This window comes from Bombus pascuorum, chromosome 13 (assembly GCF_905332965.1).
Source record: "Bombus pascuorum chromosome 13, iyBomPasc1.1, whole genome shotgun sequence".
Classification (NCBI taxonomy): Eukaryota; Metazoa; Arthropoda; class Insecta; order Hymenoptera; family Apidae; genus Bombus; species Bombus pascuorum.
Window position 1 is genome coordinate 7,501,789 of NC_083500.1, and position 19,764 is coordinate 7,521,552.

The 19,764-nt window shown below is 39.0% G+C and overlaps 1 protein-coding gene across 1 annotated transcript in view; it reads left to right on the forward strand.

Annotated features, from left to right (window-relative positions):
* The first annotated feature begins 1,832 nt into the window (after positions 1–1,832).
* The window catches only part of LOC132913694 (uncharacterized), a 34,313-nt gene continuing 16,381 nt past the window's right edge, over positions 1,833–19,764 (forward strand). The window contains exon 1 of the mRNA XM_060972199.1: positions 1,833–1,983. Coding sequence (XP_060828182.1) covers positions 1,967–1,983 — 17 coding nt within the window. The 5' untranslated portion in view covers positions 1,833–1,966. The remainder of the gene's footprint in view (positions 1,984–19,764) is intronic.

Sequence of the window (19,764 nt, forward strand, 5' to 3'; positions counted from 1 at the left end):
TTTAATATTATACGTCAAAAGTACTGTTCGAACAAAAGTGGGCAAGAAGCTTGTAATATATTCAGTACTCATCAAGCTTTCGAAACCTATCGAAACTCTTGAGAGTTTCAAGATGTTCAAGACTTTGAAGACTTTCAATACTTCGCAGGCTTTCAATATTTCAAGAACTCAAGACTTCTCAAGACTTATCAAGACTTCCAAGAGTTTTAAGCCTCGAATCGTGTCCGAAGTGATTGGGATTGGTTGCCACATATACAATACAGATTTCGGGGCGATTCAAAGTGTTGTAGGTCCTATCAGTATGCATGAGGTGAGCGTTTTTCGCCATCGACATCTGTTCAAGTAGTTTTTTATCGTAAGCCATGCACGAAGAACCGAGGGAAGTACGTTGTTCTACGTTTATGAAAATGACTTGCGTCAACAGATACCGTTTCGAGGAAGAGTGATTCGTTTCACTGTATACTCAAAGGGAAGCGTGTTAGCATAGACATGTTATCGTGGTTTCTGGTAACGCACGTTGAGAGATATTTTTGAAAGGAAACGCGCTAGAAATATCGGTCTGTATGTTAACACGTGTGGTGGAATTTGAGATATCTCGTCGATTTAAACACACCGTTGTTAGAAAGGATATATACTCGTTGTGTAGACAGCATCGGTCGCAATAAAGACATCATTGAATGCTGTGTCGTACGTATAATTCATGTTTTACGAGTGCAACGGCATCCTTGACTCGGTCGCGAATGCACACGGGTATGCAGAACCAGTGTGCTGCCTGATGCGAACACGCTCTGTGGGAAACGATCGGCCCTCCTTTCATATGTTACAAACTATATCGCGTACCGCTGCATCGGTTAATACAGACGGACATTCTTAGTTTCCTCGATGGTGTACCCCAGTTGCAACAAGTTTACAGATGCATAAGTACCCATATTTTTTTCTTCTTTGTGCGTTAAGGGCAACAACAAATCTTCAATTTTACTTTCTCTTATTTCAACAATCATTGGTATTAGTTTCTAGCGAGTTGGAGGAAAGATTCTTAAACTCATTTACTTAGAAGATTTATTAAAGATTTAATTGGAACAATATCTTAATTCATGATAATATCTTCGAGATCCGTAATTTTATGAAATCTGTGAGATTTTCCAATTAAAGATAAGAATGTTATAAGTTTCTTTTCTCAAATTCCACGCTTTGTATTTTAATAATTATGTTTCTCATTAGCGCGGTCCAAAAGTTTTTAAAACTTGTTTGCTTTAAAGACATCAGGCTTACCTTTGAATAATTTTCTAATTTCTACTTTCATTCTACATTCAGCTGGCAGTAGTTTTACAACTTCTGATAGTCAGAATTTTCGATTAGACAACTTTTATTTCAAATATGACACATAGACAATTCTACATTCTCAAAATTTCTGATAGTCGATCATCTCAACATCACCTTAGCTTTTATTTAATTGTCATCGAAGTACATAATTCGACCACGCCTATGCACGAATATCTTAAAATTCTTCAGATAATATTTTTGTAAAACGCTTCGACGCGTTTCTCGAGAAATCGCAAACGATAGAATTTTACTGGAGGGATCTGACACTTTCGTCGTGTTTGCGCGCAAGGTAGCGGTACGTACGCGACGATGCATCTGCAAAAGTCAAAAGTCACCGGAGACCTGTGTTTACCAATCTTAATTAGGGATAAAACGAAAGGGTTGAAAACGGTAGGGTCGCGAGTTGACAAGAATCGGCTTTTCGAATGCGACTTCGGGCGTCTTCGGTGGTTACCGACACTCTTCGTACTACTCTTAACTCGTGCTCCCGCTGCCTCCACTCAGTCGTTGTCGCGCGCTCGTTTGGTTTGGTTCGGGTATTAATGGTGCTTCAACATTCACAAGAGAACTTGACGATCCAGGCCCAATATAAAGGAGCTTGTGCTTGACCTGCATTTCATTCAAAAAGAAATACCATCGCAGCATGTGCTCGATCGCAAGGTAAGATTCATTTGATAAACTTTCTCTTTCAAATATAAATATCTGCTAGTTCTTCGGTTTATTCCTATGAAATATCACTTTCACACATTTTTTTTCGATTATGAATATTTGGTAATTCAAGTCTTAAGTTTTCTTTACGTATCGTGGGCAAGGATGTTCCAGAACAACATGGAACGTTTTCAGGTTCGCTAGACGTAGCAAGTGATTCCCGTTGTTCGAGGAAACGACAAATCGAGCCACTTCCTGTCTCGATCTTTCAAATTTCCTTCGACCACGTTCGTGTCTCGATAAGATATGCGTTTCAACTCTTCTTTCCACGTATTTCGATCGGACAGGATATCGCGTGGAATTTTCGGGGTCTAAACCACGAACGTGCTTCGTGACGCGTTGCCAAAGAATTAACTCGAAGTTCATTCAGTGGCGGACGGTCGAGGGAGGAGTAGTTTTCTCCTGTCGAGCAGGAAATATCGAAAATCCATAATGGCCGGGTAGCGTAATAAATCTTGGGGTCTTCTCTTGGATTTCCCCGATCAGTTTTAACACCGTAATAATGGTCTATCTTTGCTCCTGTTTGATCATCGAAATATATATTGATTGGCTCGTCCGGTTGCGTTTCGAAAGGCTCTTTTCACCCTCCTTCTTCATTTTTTTCTCTTACCCTTTCTTTTTCCACTTTATCCGGCAACCGAGAGAAGCGAACTGGAGAAAGCAGCGGCAAATATTTAGGGATAGTCTCTTCTCGATTGAATTTGTTGTAGGCCACGACGAACGGCGCCGTAGCCTCTATCCCAGCTCGGTCAATATTGACTCTGGCTCGAGCCAAAGCCCATCGTAATAAATTATTGACTTCATGGAAGCGGAGTAGAAGCACGAAGGTCCTGCAGTGATCTGCATTAATCGTTAAGTATCCTTCCTTTATGGCGATATATTTGCTACAGAGCTAGGGAAATTACACGGGACGCGTAAATCATTTTTACGACGGGATTATCGTCATCGCGCAGGACGAGGCAGTCGCGAATATTGATAGCGACACAGGAATTGATTGGACTGGAAAAAGTGGGTGCGTTGAGTGCGTTATGCCCCAGTTTGATGCACCATATTTCTGAAAAAATTTGCAGGATGATTTTACCAGGCTAAATCAGAGATTCGCTGAAATACACCCATTGTTGGTATAATATGATTTCACTTCACTAGGACCTTTGCATATCTTTTTCATCAGAGATATCTATTAAGTAATAATGTTCACTTTAACCTCGTTGCTTACTGTTTCATTCATCTTTCCAGAGCTTTTTATCAAAATATGTAAAAGTAAGTATTCAACAGTTTGGTCTATGATCATTACCAGACATGATGCTGTTTATGTATTTATAGGATATTTAAACGCATAAAATGTATGATATGCAAAAATATACAGAACATTGAAAGTAAAGTATCCATTATGACATTTGAAGGATAAGACAAACGTAAGTTTAGTTTTTCTAGTTATGTTTATAAAAATATTTTTTTGCATCAATTAAGTTGTAGTTGATTAAATCAACGTAACGTTATACTTCAGTAGCAGGAAACGTATTTAATCAGGTACTGAACGTTTCTGAATATCCATTTGCAAAGTATATAACTCGCGTTCCAATGAGCATCTATAGTATGGTGTAATTGACTTGCCGGTGGAAATTCCAGGCGTTCGATCGAAACTCGTTACAAGTTGAAAATGGGGTAGTTAAATTTTCATAAGTGTATCGTAATTTAAGGCTCGTCTTGAAGGTGTAAGTGCACTATGCACTTTTTCTGTTAGTTCGTCGGCACTCGATACGCGATTCGGAGGGGTCGCCCACGCAGTGGAACACGTATACACACGTATACGAACACGAGCCCACCACACACCGTGTGCTCTTCGTTTCTCTTCTGTGTGCCGGCGATTTACGGTAAGGGCACCGTCTGCTTTGTGTGTTAGTCACCGACCGTAGGGGGTGAGAGAGACTGGCAGGACTCTGTTCTAGTAGAGGGGAAAGAAAAAAAAACAAAGCAAAAGAAAGAAAAGGTGGCACACGCGTATACGATCGAACGTGTTTAACACGTATGCTGTGAATTGGATTTTCATTGCTGGATGTTCAGTACCTGCATTGCTCTTACAGAGTAATTATTGTAGCGAAGCTTTTTGCGTATTTTACATGCGCTCTTTCAATATGAATATGAATTATTAACTCTATAAGATGTTATGGATTCATGTTTCCAATAATAGAATCACTCGCTAATATGTGTTACACGTTGTATCGTTAGAAATATAAGATCTAGCGCTGATTACGTTTCAATGATGAGAACTGTAAGATGGAAATCTCGCAATCTTTATACCTGAGTGCATACGTTATTGGATATCTAATAAGTATGTCAAATAACATAGCGTTAACCTTGCAAAATTGCAACACAATGCTAATTGTATCACTGATTTGCATCCATAATAGTGTTATTCAATAGCAATATCGGCATAATAAATATTGTGAAACTGTTTTGCTATTTGAAAATCTCTTTATTGTTTTCAGGGTAGTCAAGTTAATCGTTGAATTAGTACGCTAAATAAAAAAAGGATTTTTCTAAATTGATACCAAGAGTGTTAACATTATATGTCTAATTTTTATTAGGTTTACTAGGTAATAGGCTTTATTATGTATTAGGCTTTAAATTTGTAGTCTTTTATCTCCATAAGAAGCTAGTAAATACTGCTTCTAGTTATTAAATACACTAGGTTGTACATTTTAATAACATGCATATAGATACTACTACTATAAGTCTAAAAAGTATCTGAATGCTTATGAATGATAATATATGTACCTTTCAGAAGTCACATTGATCAACTCCATAAATTGAAAAGTACAAACGATGGTGATACAAATACTGTGTTTCAGATTTACCATATAGGTCATCTTCTTTCAATGAATTCGCTTATGAAAATAACCTGTTTCTTGACTCTTGTAAATTGTTCCTTGAGAAATGAATATTAATCGTGTATTTGCGCGATGAAATTAAGAGAATTAATTGGCTTCTGAGAAAGTCGTATACAACAGATTATACGCTAACAATTAACAGTCCTCTAGTGTATCTCCGTAGTGTTAAGATGTATGGTTATTTTCATCATAGATTATTACATCGAGAATGGGTTCTTCGGCTCCATTCTCGTTTCCTCTTCGTCCCTCTTGCTCTTTCGCGGATTCTCTTGTTCCCGCGATGATTTTCTTAATTGCGCTTAACCAGCCTGCTTAGTCAACTGAATCGATTCGAAGGCTACCATTCCGAGAAGAATAGTTGCCGCTCTGGTAATTGATTGGAGAAAGAAACGGGAATGGATGATTGCGGTTGAAGGTGGGAATCGGTGAGCCGTTAACGTTGCCAACAAACGAAGCGGCGTTTGTCCACTTTATTTGTAATTACTTGTTCTACTTGGATCGATCTGGTCGATCGCCGATCACGAGCAGGATACACTTGAATCGAACGTGCAATTATCAGAAGATAGCGTTGATCGGCTGTTCCACACTATAAAATAAGATTGTTACCTTTGCGTCTGAGGTAGAATAACTAAAATGTAAAATCGACTTATTCTCTCGTTTGCCTTTCAAACTTTATATCCTTCCAATACGAAAAACTCACGACGATATCTGTAAGACTATTTAGATTCTTAGAATATGGAAATCATAATCGTGTATCCAAATCATTTGTGGTTAACGTTAGGTGATCATAATATGTAGAGTTTCTTCTTTTTTATGTGAAACTTCAAATAGAATTTAAACAAGTTTCATTAAGAATTAGCCTGGTACATGCATACTTAAATTTTCAAATTTGATTTTCTTCAGAAGTAAGTTTCAAATGAAAAGATTTTATTGCATACTTCCGATTTATTTTCACGTATAATAGAATATAGAATTAGCATAAGCTCCTGTCGATAATGTATTCGTATTCAATCAGGAATTAGTCAAGTACGCACATTCAATAAATTTTCAAATTAAAAACTCCTGTAGGTATCGAAAATGAAGCTACGCATAAATTATATAAATTATCATTCCATATTTCGGACGTGTTTTTTATATTACCCGAGAAACTAACCACTTTCTTCTTGCACTACGATTTTTGATACATCGTAAAACCTCTTATGTCCACTAGAATTCATTAGAATAGGTCCAATAATTGGCATATGCCGATACAACGAGCAAACATTCGATATTAGCCATTTGAAGACTCATTTAACCACAGGTTTCTCGTATATTTACCAAAAGAACGACAGAGAAAAGGAACAGCGATGGGCGTAAAAATAACACGATCTTCGAAACGGTCGTACGTGTTTGCTCGCACAAGCTACAACCATTTCCAGGCGACGCGGCAGGTCTATTTGTTGAGAGACCCTCGCTTCCATTCGTATAGGAAAGGAGAATGAAGAATAGAAAGAGAGAGAAGTTTTAGGGTGGCAGAGTTCGATTGGGACACGCGATATATTACGTGCTCGGCACGTACGTGCTGACTGCTTCGTACATAAGTAGACATAGGCATAAATAGCAGCATACGATGCGTGTGCAAACGATCTGTGTACACGCCGTCGAAACGAGAAAGTATCGGGGAAGGGAATACCTCGGTGAAGGAGAGAGACGACGAGACATGCGAGTAACGCGAGCATGCACGTTTTAACGATTTCTATGGTTCTAATTCTTCTATTTCTTTTCACTTACCTTCCTGGTTCAAGGGAGTCGAAAGAGCGAGAGGAGTCCCTCTCGAGGCTGTAAACGGCCTTTAGTGGCGAGTGATCTTACCCTTTGATTCTCGGAATCGTTCAGCCCATCGTCAATTCTTTTTCTCGGACAGAGTCAACCGACGAACACGCTCAGTTTCTTTTCTCTGGCTATTAGCATGATGAGGAACGCGTTTCCTTCGTTCGAAACTTGATAAGACCGGCGATTGGTATTGTCAATTTAATCACTGCGCAGGATATACTGGTATTTCCAGAATTACTGGATATCCCATTCGTGCATTTCTTTTATCAACTAAAAGATTTGCACCAATAAAGAGACAGTATCTAAATAGCGTTTATCAGAAGATGGCTTCATATGAAAATATAAAAATTTATTACCTCGAATGTTAGTCGACTACAAATTTGTAGCATACTTGACTTTGCTTCTCGTCGACACTCAAATTACTAGAAAGTGAAAATAGCATCTTATTGCAACAGACCCTTCGATTAGAAAGTGAAATTATTGGAAGTGAGCAGGTGTTTACGATCGTCTGACTGGATATCCACGATTCGTTTTCGATTGTTTTACCCTGTGATGTCTTTGTTTCCATTGTCAATGAATTTTCTAGTTTTCCTTGCCGATGGATTTCTGGCTTATTCTTTATTGATTGATAATTGAAAGATTTGCAGTAACAAGGAGACAGCTCCAATATTTAAATCATATTTATTGGATGAGGGAAGAGGTAGGAGTTCCATATTCAAAAGTGTAAATTTTATTGGAAACTACTACTGAAGAGTAGAACCGTTTCCTTCGTATACCATTCTTTGAATATTTTTACATTGAAAATTGTATAAAAGTTTAAAATATAAAGATTGGAATTTAATTGTACGTTTGTTGGATTACTAAGGATTAATCAACAGATACATATTCAAGTAGGGCGTTAGACGTCTGTGATTCAACGTCTTGCGTATCGTGTGAGCGATTGCGCCAGGAATTTCTTGACAGACGTTAAGTACATACACTCGAGGTTTGAGAAGAGTGAAGGTTACGAAGTCATGTCTTTGAGAGAAATTGGACACCTTAGACGTCTCGTGGCAGTACTTCCCTCTTTCCCATGAACCGGAGTCAAGCAGTGATTACTGCCAATTAGTGTAAAGTAAACCGGGGAGTGTATGCTCCGAAACAGCATGAAGTTGCAAGTAGAGGAGTCTTTCGGTACGAAACGAATCGCAAATAACAGGTTGAGGCTGCGATTCCTGCTACCTTTGAGCGATAAAAAAATTACATAGTAGCAAGGATTATCTTTGCTTTCGGAGTTGAATATAATTTAAGCCAGATGTTGCTATTCTTTAGCTGCATTGTCCAAGAATTTAGTTAGATATGTCCCCGCCTTTGTAAAATTCCATTTATTGTTCATAATTAATTTTTATTTATTTATTTATTTATAGCCTTTTTATCATTAGATACTTGTAGAATATTTTTAGTAAACATGGGGTAGACAGTAGAGAGCAAACTCACAGCTTCAAACTAAAAAAAGGCAGAAGAAAGCAGATTGAATATTAACATGGAAATTTAAATAAAGCTATTAGGATAGTAAGCAAGCAACCCCAAAAAAGCGAAACAATATGGGTTGCCCCTGAACTTGACAGTGATTTTCTTATGGTAATCGGTTCCACCCCTCGAATAGGGGCTGGTATCGATGAATCTGTCAATAATATAGTCGTACATGCTCGGTTCAGTATTAAATTTTATTTCGAATATAAATCACGAAATAGCTGTGTGTATACTTGCAAGCACATTAAGAGGAAACATGAGAAGCGGTAGGAATTCAGTATGAAGTTTGATAGGCCGTAAATACTATGGGTACATCCTTATGATGAATCTGTCCGTTATTGCATAGGCTAGAACTATATAATACACATGCTGTTAAAGGAACATCAATAAAATGATTTTATAGTAATTTTTTATCGTTTCTATCAGATAATATTAATAATTGTTATTACTCCTCGTGATTTTATGTATTTATGAAGAAACGATAATAAACATAAAATATTTTTCAAAAATATAGGTGTATTATAAAAATATACATCATCTTTTTGCAGCACAAGTACTTAATACCTATACTTACTCTAATCGATACGATACCGTATCTTTTTTAAACAAATAATTACACCGACGATTAAGATATTTGAACATACCGTTTACAACAGCATCCCTATCTGTACGTATAAAACAATGGTGGCACGTATTGTATAATTTTATCCTATACGATAAGTCAAAGTTTCTGAAACTTCTGAAGGCACGGTTTATTTGTTTCTTCGTCTTCTATAGAATTCCATTTTATGCCGTAAAGGTAGCGATCGTGCGCGGATTCGGAAAATTCAAGAAACTTCTATCCAGGCTATAGTTACGGTACACAGCATCCTTTAGCGAATATAGTGACATAATAGGCAAACGTCCAGGCCGATGCACCGTTATGCAGAATGGTGCTGAGGTCAAAGAGCCGGCACGGATGGGAGGGAAGAACTGGAGTCTGGGATGCGTTCGGAGTGCATCGGATATGCTCGTTCGGCTGGTTCACTCATGAATATTTGAAGAGCCGAGAGATCATGGGATACTCTGAAGTGTGTCTGAACAAAATTTCGCGCCGCAAAACAAAGCTTCTCGATCGTGAGATCTCTTCACCGGATCATGAAGTTCCTTGCGTATACGTATAGCGTATATGAGTTCGGAGTTCATTTGGACAACAGCAAACAACAATCTCTGTAATAAAACGTAGCAAAAAAAGAGAAGTACAGAGAATTGTAGAGGATGAAGAGGCGGGCTATTTATACCCGTTTAATTCCACTTGCAATTATACCATAGCATTTGAGATAATTGCGATTTATTTTTACCAGTATGAAAATAAAATGGAAAGTTAACTCTATAGAGAGTTAACTAAATAACATTTCAAAGGAACTATTCATTTCCCATTATTCGTAACACGTTTAATACGAAGAGATTTCTAAGATTCTTATCTTCCATGATGAAAAGAATTGAAAAAATATTTGTTTAATTTACTTTTCCCTAGAAAATGACTACAACACACGTTAGATCGTTGTGCAATATTAAAAGTTGAATAACGTTGTCACTGGAGGGCTGTCTTCTTCTTAATACACGTATCGAGTTTGCACCGAACCGATTAAAATTTCACTCTCGTTACGGAATAAAACATCGATAATTTGATGCTATGTTACGAGACGCTACGACAATTCCTTTACAGATTTATTTTCACTTGTTATGCATTATGCAACCGCGACTTCGAAATCACGTTGAAAACGCGCTGCTCGTATTATACCAACGGCGAAACCCGTTTCGCTGGCGTTTCAATCTTGGCCATTGACACTGACCTAATAAGGGTTAAATGGATTGTTCCTGAATGTCCATTGAACGTAGCACGCGTCTCCATTGGGGTGTTAGCCATGTATGCACGCATTTAAATCGCAGTGCACGTTGCCGTTATCATCGTTGGGGGGCGTGTAATGAATCTCCCAGAGGATATCTTTCACGACTGTTAACGATTGATCGATAAATTTCTGTCATCGACACACACGCTCCAATATGGAAACCAGGTGTCGTTTTACGGTCCACATTCGTTGGTATCTCTTTAACCGATCGTATTTTATGGCATTTTATTCTTTGAACGAGTTTTTCACAACGATGCAGCTAATGATTAGAAAAGATCAAGTTATTTCACGATGTTTGATTCAAAATGCTTCAAACGAGTAAATTACATTCCTATAAGGCTTGCGTGGTAATATTTCCACAGTACAGAGGGAATATGCACGTTTCCATTGGGAATGGAAATTATATATTCAAGCGGCGTCGGTAGTCGCCAATCGGCTTCTTCCTTTTCACTTACCGCTATGCAGTTACTTTTGCGCATAATCGACTGTGTCTGGTATCCTTTTCATTATTCCGCTGTGGAATATCGTAAATACCTAAAAAGGAATAAACGCGATCCGCGCTCGCAGCACTTAACACGCCCAGCTCGGTGAAATAACATCTCGCGAGGAAGTCGGGCTATCGTAAAATCTAACATATCGTTAGAGTTAAAATTTATCCAGGAATTGCATGGAAACTACGAATAAGGGGGTCTAATTTGGTATATTTCGGGAGGAAGCGGTTTCTAAATTACGCTGTTTCGTAAATTTCGGACACCTTCTCGGTACACTGTTCTATAAATTGCAGACACAGCTTCTTGCGTTCAACATTACACGCCTACCGGATAAAATATCTGCAATCTGTGTGTACTAAAACAATCGTCAGGGACTGTATCGTCAGTATGATAGAACGATACTTTACTGTTACAGACTACCAGACAGAATAAAATTGAAGAGATAAGTCGTACGAAATCACATCGTAATTTCACAAATTATATTTGACAAGATTAATTACTAAATGTAATACATATAGCCTTGAATAGGTTACTCTTACTAATATGGCAGAAATTATTTAAAAGAAAAATTATTTACACAATAGAGTACCGATTTGAAACATTTCTTTGTTCATCACTGTAATTCAAATTTGTTCAAAATGTGCTGTATACCCTTATTCAAGGTTCCCATTCAATTTTCCTAACGTCTCGTATATATCTGCCTCTTATTAAACGTCTGGTCCCTGGTGCATCGTTGGAGAACGTTTTTTCGGCGATTTACGACGGTTTCGCACGTGACCAGCATTCGCCTGTCTCTCTATCCGTCAATCCTGCTCCCAGCATCGATAAATCACGTTTCTTTCGTTTTGTTTCCGCGAGAGCCACTTGCAATTGGGACGTTTCATGCGGGAGGGCGGCACACTCTCTCTTTTAGGGGAGAACGAAGAGACGAATAAAGGGAGCCACGCCAGAAGTACTCCTCAAAATAATTGATTGTCCTAGAGGCAATCGCTGCGGATATTTGAGGTTAGTAGAATGAATGTTGCGCCTGCTGTGAATGATATGCGTTGTGTGTTGATTCACTTGCATTCGTTCTGGTGCATAATGATCATAGCACTTGAGTGAATAGTGCAGAATGATTTAGAAGAGTTAACTCTCTGCTTTGTAGTATCGTATTGTAGTACATTCATAGTATGAATTGTAGTTACAGAATTTGGTTTCAATTGTAACTTCAACTTCATTTTTTCACAACTTAATTACATCCTGACTGCTCGAAGTTCGAATAAGGGAGACTGGAAAATTACATGAAATATATACAATATGAGAAATACGAAGAAATTCTATTCCTTTATCTTTACATCTTCGCGAACATATCATCCAATAGAAAAAAGCAAGTGCTTACTCCCATTATATTTTACTAGAACACGAAGAACGCCTTTAAATGATTTTTTCGCGTTATTAGATTATCGTGAGAGCACGGAGCGACGTGACTTTGAGTATCAGATCAGTGAACGATCACTGAGGTAACTGCTAGAAAAATCGCGAAGGAACTAATTCGATTACACGAACGAGAAACGGCGACCGCACAGAGAGAAAGGGAATCCATCCATGAAATGAGGGTGAAATTTTACGATCGAGGTGCCATGGTCGGTTACGAAACGTTCCCATGGTAGGTAATAGTTAATTTATTAGACGAAGTTATGGTAACGGTTGTTGGATCGTCAGGGTCGACGAGGTATCAGCTGTGCCACTGTTAATTAATCGACGAAAGTGATTAGTTGATAGGCACTGATTTTCTTAAAAATCGCGGTTCGCGCATTTGCGACCGGTTACCTGTAAGCTGTATGCTGTACACGTGAACGTAGCCAGATTAATGACCAGGGCCTATTAAGTGAGATTGACGAGCGTAAGTTTAACGGTAACCGTTTGACGCGTGAAAAAAGAAGCCAGGCATCGTTGCATTACTCAACGCGAAAATTAACCAGTCCTGTTTTACGCCCTTCCTGTCCAGTACCGCGATTACGCAATAAAAAGAGCCACGATCATTTCCTTGGCTCGGGTTAACGCGCTCGATGCGTGCCACGTTCGCGCTCTTCCACGTCGACGGCTGTTTACTCGAACGATGTTTAATGATTCCGTCAGTCATTACGCCGTCCGTCTCGAGAGAATAATATTTGTATAACTGGAATTACGCAGCTCGTTAAAATTCAACGGAAGCCACTGTACCGTGTAAACTACTAAACGGAACTGCAACCAGGTGGAAGGTTATCAATGTGTAATTTACATAAGGTGGAAATTTTGCGAAGTAAAATGTGTTTGAAGTTAAAACAATCATATTTGAGCGTCACAGAATCCACACTCAAGGAAACGTGGGGATTTAAACAAATAGGTAGTTAGTTCACAGTTAATGAACTTTACACGATATCATAATCAATTATTAATTATCGAAACAAAAATATTATCTTATTTTTGTAAATGAGACATAATCCACTAAAAAGAATAATTTTAAGAAAAATGAATTTATCGTTTAGTTTGTCGTTCTTCAAAAACAGGCTCACAAATCTAGGTTACTTGCATAAGTGAATTCTATAAACATTAATGTCTCTTTAGACACGAACAGATCTCAAATATTTGAAATAATAATTAGAATTTACAGATACTCCGCTTGCAAATGAAATATCGTTGGACATAAGGCGAATTTTGTTGTATCATATGAAACAAAAGAACACTACCACATTAGTCGACTACCTTATTCTCGAGAATTTAGTCAACGATCTCGCTATAGTTTCACTCTTAGTAAATTTGGGAACCGTTTACCACGTTGCGTGATAAAATTAAATAAAGTTAATTGTAAATGGAAACATTACACGCGGCTTTCGTTTCGTAATCGTTGTCAAAAATTTCAGAGCATGTACAACCTTCATCGATTTTTTCCCTCTTCGATTATTACGAGGGATCATTATATAATGCTCGGTACGTGGCGCGTCGCGTATATGCTCCGCAGAGTACTTGACGCCGGGCCTAATGCTTCGAAAATTTGGCGGGGGAAAAAAGGGTCGTTTACGCGCAGCGTATACCGCCATACGCGTCCAATTATCGATGGTAACGCCGTTTTCGGCTTTGCCCCACTCCCTCGCCCCTCTGTCAAGCTTTTTTCCCTCCGAATTTCTTCTCCCTCCGTTTGCACGAAACATGTAATCAAAGTTTACTGCCGAAGATACGTAATGACAGGGTTAGTGCTAGCGCGGAATTAACGATCTGGGAATGGAGGTTTGGGGCAGCGCACAAATTTCGTGGCCTTGCAATTACGTTTCACGTGCCCTTCCGCCATAAAGGCGAACCGACTGACGTAATTCGCGAGCTTTTACTCTCATCTTTTATTCCGTAATCGCCGCCATCGATCTTTATTTTCGTCGGCATCTTGCCGAGCCGGTAGAGAACCGGGCAAATCAAGTCGATTACGCTGCCTCTTGCCGATCTCACTTTGTCATGAGCGACTCGATTAACATCCCGGTTGTTACGCAATCCGATGATGAGACAACGTACGTTTGTTCGGAGTTTCTTTTCTTACCAGTTATATTAGTCTCGATTGGAAGTTAAGATCGTCACAGCATCCGCGATTCGGTATAATCCGACGATTCAAAGAGAAGTACAAATGGCTTTTGTTGATCGTGATTGGTCGGAATAGAGCTGGTTTCAGCTGGTGGCTAAGGTGAGGCTAGACACTCGAAAGTCCTGTGCCTCGTTTTTCTCCACGTGATGGCTGAATGGGGCTCGCATTAGGTCCTGCGGCAGGAAGGCCTCTCTTACCGACGAGGGTAAGAGAGAAGAAAAGAAAGCAAAAGGGAGGATGCTTGAGACAAATGGAGGGGGCGGGGATGGAAATAAGGGAAAAAAAAAACAGGCAGCGGATGTTTCGGACGCGGCTGGTTGCTTTAAGTTCAGCCCCTATACATATTCTCTTCCTCTTTCTCCCGAACGATGGTATTCCTTTCGATTCCTTTTACTTCGAACCGACCACACAGTCTCTTTCTCTTCGCCTCTTTGTTTCTCGCTTCTGTCCATTGTTTCCACGTCTTACTGGCCCGCGAATCGATTCATCGCGCGCGGTCTTCTCTCTGGCCATGAGATCGAATCGGTGGTCGGTCGAGCCACTGCGTCGCGATTCGCCGCATTCTTTCCTGCAACCAACCGCGCGTGTAGGTGTTAAGTATCAGAGACTCTCTCTCGCAGGTATACACCTCGAAGAAACGATTCTTCGCGGTTCTAATCGCGATCCCATGCCGGAGGATACGTTTTGAAAGGAATTCGAGCTGAAGAATGCGTCGCACGTGTCTTACGTTCAATAAGGAAGTATCACTATGGCTATGGGAATGGTTAGAAGACAGAATAGGGTGGGTCGTACCGGCGGAGAATTGGATTTTCAGGTTTAATCTAGCGGCATCTACGGATCGGTTAACAGGTGCTCCATTATGGAGCGTTTCCAATCCCGTTTTCGCCTATCCGCTCCCGGGGACAATAATTTCCAGTTAAATCTTCCGCTATTATGAGGGTCAGGTAGCGGCACGTGCTATTTCGGAGGCGTAATATATAGGAAGGCCGAAAGGTGTAATTTTAGGAGTTTGATGATAAATTTAGAACGGCCCACCAGTTGATGTCTCACTTGTCTTGAGATACTTAGCGATAGCTGCAGCGATAAATGGGTGCTCCTTTGTGGAATGGGAATTGCCGGAATCTGGATAAAAGAAAAGCACCGACTATACATATATTCTGATAATACGATGTATCGTGTCAACGTAATTTATTATAGCAGGGATTTATAAAAGGGTTTAGCTCTGAAAAGAATTTTAGGAAAGATATATATACGATCGGTTTGAAAAGTATGCACCCAATAAATTATTTTAAATTAACTAAATATTTCGTATACAGTTTTTAAGATATGTATAATCGTTCGCTATAGATTCTATTTTATCTTCAAACGATGAGTTCACAACTGTGAAGTACAGTACAAAGTATTCGTTGAACATAGATCACGAATTATTGTTTTTTCTTCACTGGCGTGTAATTTTATACAAAATGTTATACATGTATTTGAAATAGATTGAATACCTAAGATAATACATTTGTGTGTAACTGTAGTAGAAGCTTTTAAAGAACACGGTTAATTTAGTTCTTAGAGGCTAATTAGAGGAGATACAGAAGATGTAAATTCAGACTTTAAAGCGTTTCTCAATAAAACGATAAGTAAACTGAAACAAATTAAACTATCATCTGCTTAGCATAGTTTCAGGATTCAATTTTATCAAACGCCTAGTTATCTCGTATACACTGGTAATAATTTTCATGGTATATCTCGTGCTTTAATCGATTAAGGAAACGCGAATATTCGAATCGCGCCAAGAGAGACATAAAACGCGCGTTAAATTTTCTTATAATGCCATAAAAAAAGAGCAACCGTCTCTAAGGAAATAAAAACGACGTTATATTATCTACCAAATAACTTTCGAAGATATTTTTGAACTTCATTAGTTCTATTTTCGCTGTTTCCTTGTATCTTCTTGCTTCTCGTTCATTCTATGGTTTCTTTCGTTGCTCCAGGACATCGAACGTTGCTCGAGACTTTTATAGAGTTTATACGCCTTCCACGGAAGATATTCCAGGTACAACCCGTTCTGCTTCCTGTTCTTCCATTCTCTAGATTCTAGATTGTTGTTACACGATTTCTTGAAAAGGCTCGTCGACGTTGCTCGGTTTTCTTCGATTAAATCGTCAAACTCAAACTGTACGGAACTCGACACCACGGAGCAAATTGAGTTAGTCTCGGGCGCTTTACATAAGGAGATACTCGTGGAGGATACGTAAATGATTTAGTTTCTAATTATGCAGTTCAAGGTCTCATGAGAAAATGAGGTTTCTTTATATTGCCCTCCTTACCTTGCTTCAAGGGAAAAAGACCTGGGAAGTTTTAAATATTTCTATCTATCTTAAAAAAAGAAGAAAGACGTTGGATAAAACATGTTAAATAAGAAACCGCACGAGTTTAAAGATTTTATCTTCTCGAACCGGAAATCGTACAGCTGTAGCAACCAAAAATCTTGTACTCCCACAAGGGATAAATTGCCTGAATTTCTATGAATTTCTGCCAGAGACACGTGTTTCATTCGTAAAAGTTGAATCGCACACAAGTTGTGTAATCCACGAGTAAGACTATACAGCATTGTGCGATCAATGTAACAGAATGATACACGAATACACATGGAAAAACTAAATTTCCCTAGTATACAATGAACTACATACCACTGAGGTAACTTGACTTTCTTATCATCCCTCGTACGATCCATTGCTGGGATACTTCTATTAATTACATGTGGCTGGTAAAAATTCCTGGTATTTCATTGGCCGTGTCGAGAAAGTGTTTGGAACGAGCTGTCGTACATTGAAATTCCTGGCTTTGTGGAACGAAAGTGCATTCCCCTGGTTCTTTCTTCGCTTTCAGCATTCCTATCGGATCGCTGTTCTGTCACTCGTCGGAGGGAATCATCGGTGTCTGAATAGCGTCGAATGGTCGTTCGAGGAACTCGATCCTGGCCGGCAGTCGAGCGAGAAAACGGAAGCTCTCCTCGCCGAGAAAGAAAAAATAGAACTGACACGAGAACGAGATTCCTGGGATCGTTGCTGCTTCCTCGTTTTATCGACCCAGCCCGACCACATCAGATTCCGTTAACAGTGTCGCCGGTTCTCGATGCACTTCTAGCGATTATTGATATGGAAAGGCCTTTGCCTTCCACTATACGCAATATTCCCTTCACGCGCGAACGATCTTTTTTCTACCTTTCCTTCTATGCACCCCCCAGACTTTACTCATAGCGAAGTTAGCAAGCGTGAACCTTCTCTTCACGATGCTTCGCTGTTTGACAGTGTAATTCAGGAAATAATTGTTTTTATCATCAAAACTTCATAGACGTGTAGTGGTTTTTAATTTTTTGCGTAAGCTTTCTACAGACACTTTGTACTTTTTATAAGAGATAAATGTTGCCAGCTGTGTTAGGTATAATATTTAAACTTTAATATTACAGCGTATTCGAATTTTTCTGGGATTGTCGCTATAGAAGGAACTAAAGATTAGATACTAAATATCCTATGTTATCAAAGATAAAATAATTGCCAGCTGGTAATGATTCGTCCTTTTTTTCGTGACAGAATCTACCATCGAAACGAAACGTTATGAAAGGATTGAAGCGAGAAGTACCGTTGCGAGATATTATAATACATGATAATCGTTAATGCGATCGAATGAAAAGAAGCAGTGGTTTAAAATTTAGAAAGGCGAAACGACGAGGAACGTGTTTACGCCAAATGTACGTGAAGGAATCCTGCGGCGCAGGTGCTAGGATAGAATTTTGAGAACCACTGTTACTCCGTTACTCGTACAAGAAGACACTTCCTTAGTAGTCTCGGAGCCGAAGTGGAGCCAATTACAAGACTTGCGCCAAGAGTCTCGTTGCCTCGGAGCCGATCGTCTGGCGAACAAACTTGCTTCGCCAATTGCTCGCGCCAACGCTTTGACAAATTCTCTCGGCACGGAATTATCTTGTTCACTGAACAAGTACAATAGAATCGACGATCGTTTCGCGATTGTTCCGTAATTAATAGTCGATCGTCGATTAATAACGTCTCTCTACCGTGTCGTTATCCGTATCGTTGAACGCAATGTTGGGAGCTTTGGTTTATCATCCGGTCGTATTAATTGCTTGCAATTAGCTAATTAGCGAATCGTAGGCCCTATAAGTGCTTAACTACGCCAATTAACGTGCTCACCGGTGCAGTAGGAGAAGATGAATAATGCCGGATGAAAAATATGCTCCGGTATCTGATACCTGGTTATGTAACAGGTTCCTCGAAACGTTCAGGATGTTACACACGCTGGATGAATGCGTCAGATACAACGGCGATAGATACTGCGGACTCTTATAGAGCAGAGAAGGGAGAGAAGGGCTACGTGACCAAAACAATGGCCCCCATAGACTGGGTCTCTTCCTAGAGACACAGTCGTGTATTGTTTGACGTTTAGTGTATCCCCTTATTTTCCATCCTATCCTCGTTTCTTTCAAACTCTTTGTATAGTCTCGTCTTTCTTTTCTTTCAGATCTTTTTCTTTTCGATCGTGTTTCAAGTTTCTTCCTTATTTTCCTCTTTTCCCCTTTTCTTATTTCGTTTCGTTTCGTCGTTTCCACGCTTTCTTTTCTTTAGGAAACTACAGGGTCTCTATCGTATATCGCTTTTGATAGAAGCAATATCGGTATATTTTCCATCGAGCGACCACTTGCTCCCTTTGAAGTCTTGGAAGCCGTAGATTCGCGCCCGAGTTCTCGATACGACGTTTCGAGCCACTCCAACCAGCTCTATTGTGCCTGTTTAGGGTGCGCCAGCTTCGGGTAAATTACCTTCAGGGGTTTCTCTTCAAGGAACTCGTGTTTCTTAATGATAGCTTAATTTCGTGCCGTTTGGGGTGCGCTTTTTTCCACGGAATCAGAGGGTAAATCGAGCTGTATATTATATTTCAAGTATCGAAGGGAACTCGCTGCGATCAATCTCTGCTACCGTTCTCGGAATATTAATCGATAATTTAATAGGAATTCCTAGGGGAGGTTTTAAGCGTATCTGTCTGTTGGATTGTTTAGGGAAAGTTTTCCTTTAGTAGTTATTAAAACTTGGTTTTGATAAGATTGTCTTTTATATGCGTAAATAGAAACTTGGTTAAATATGTATTTATTTCATAATATCAATTTAATTATAACAGAAACACATCGGAAAAATACATGAATAAGTCACATTTTCTACTTTTTATAGAAAAGCAGTTTTAAGATTCACCAATTGTCAATCAATTTCATATTACCAAAATTGTATTTATATTTGTTTTTGGTACTAAACAGGCGATTTTTCAATTTCTTAACAATATTTTAAACGTTGCACGATATTACAATATCGAAGAATATTGTTTGTCTTTGGCCTCCATGAAACTTGATTAATTCATCAGCTACTGTTTAAAAATATATACTGAAATAAGTGTAAAGTGTAGAAAAATAAAGTAAAGTATGAGAGAGTTAAAGAATAACCACGTTTTAAGGTAACGGATAGAAATGACAGAGGATTTTT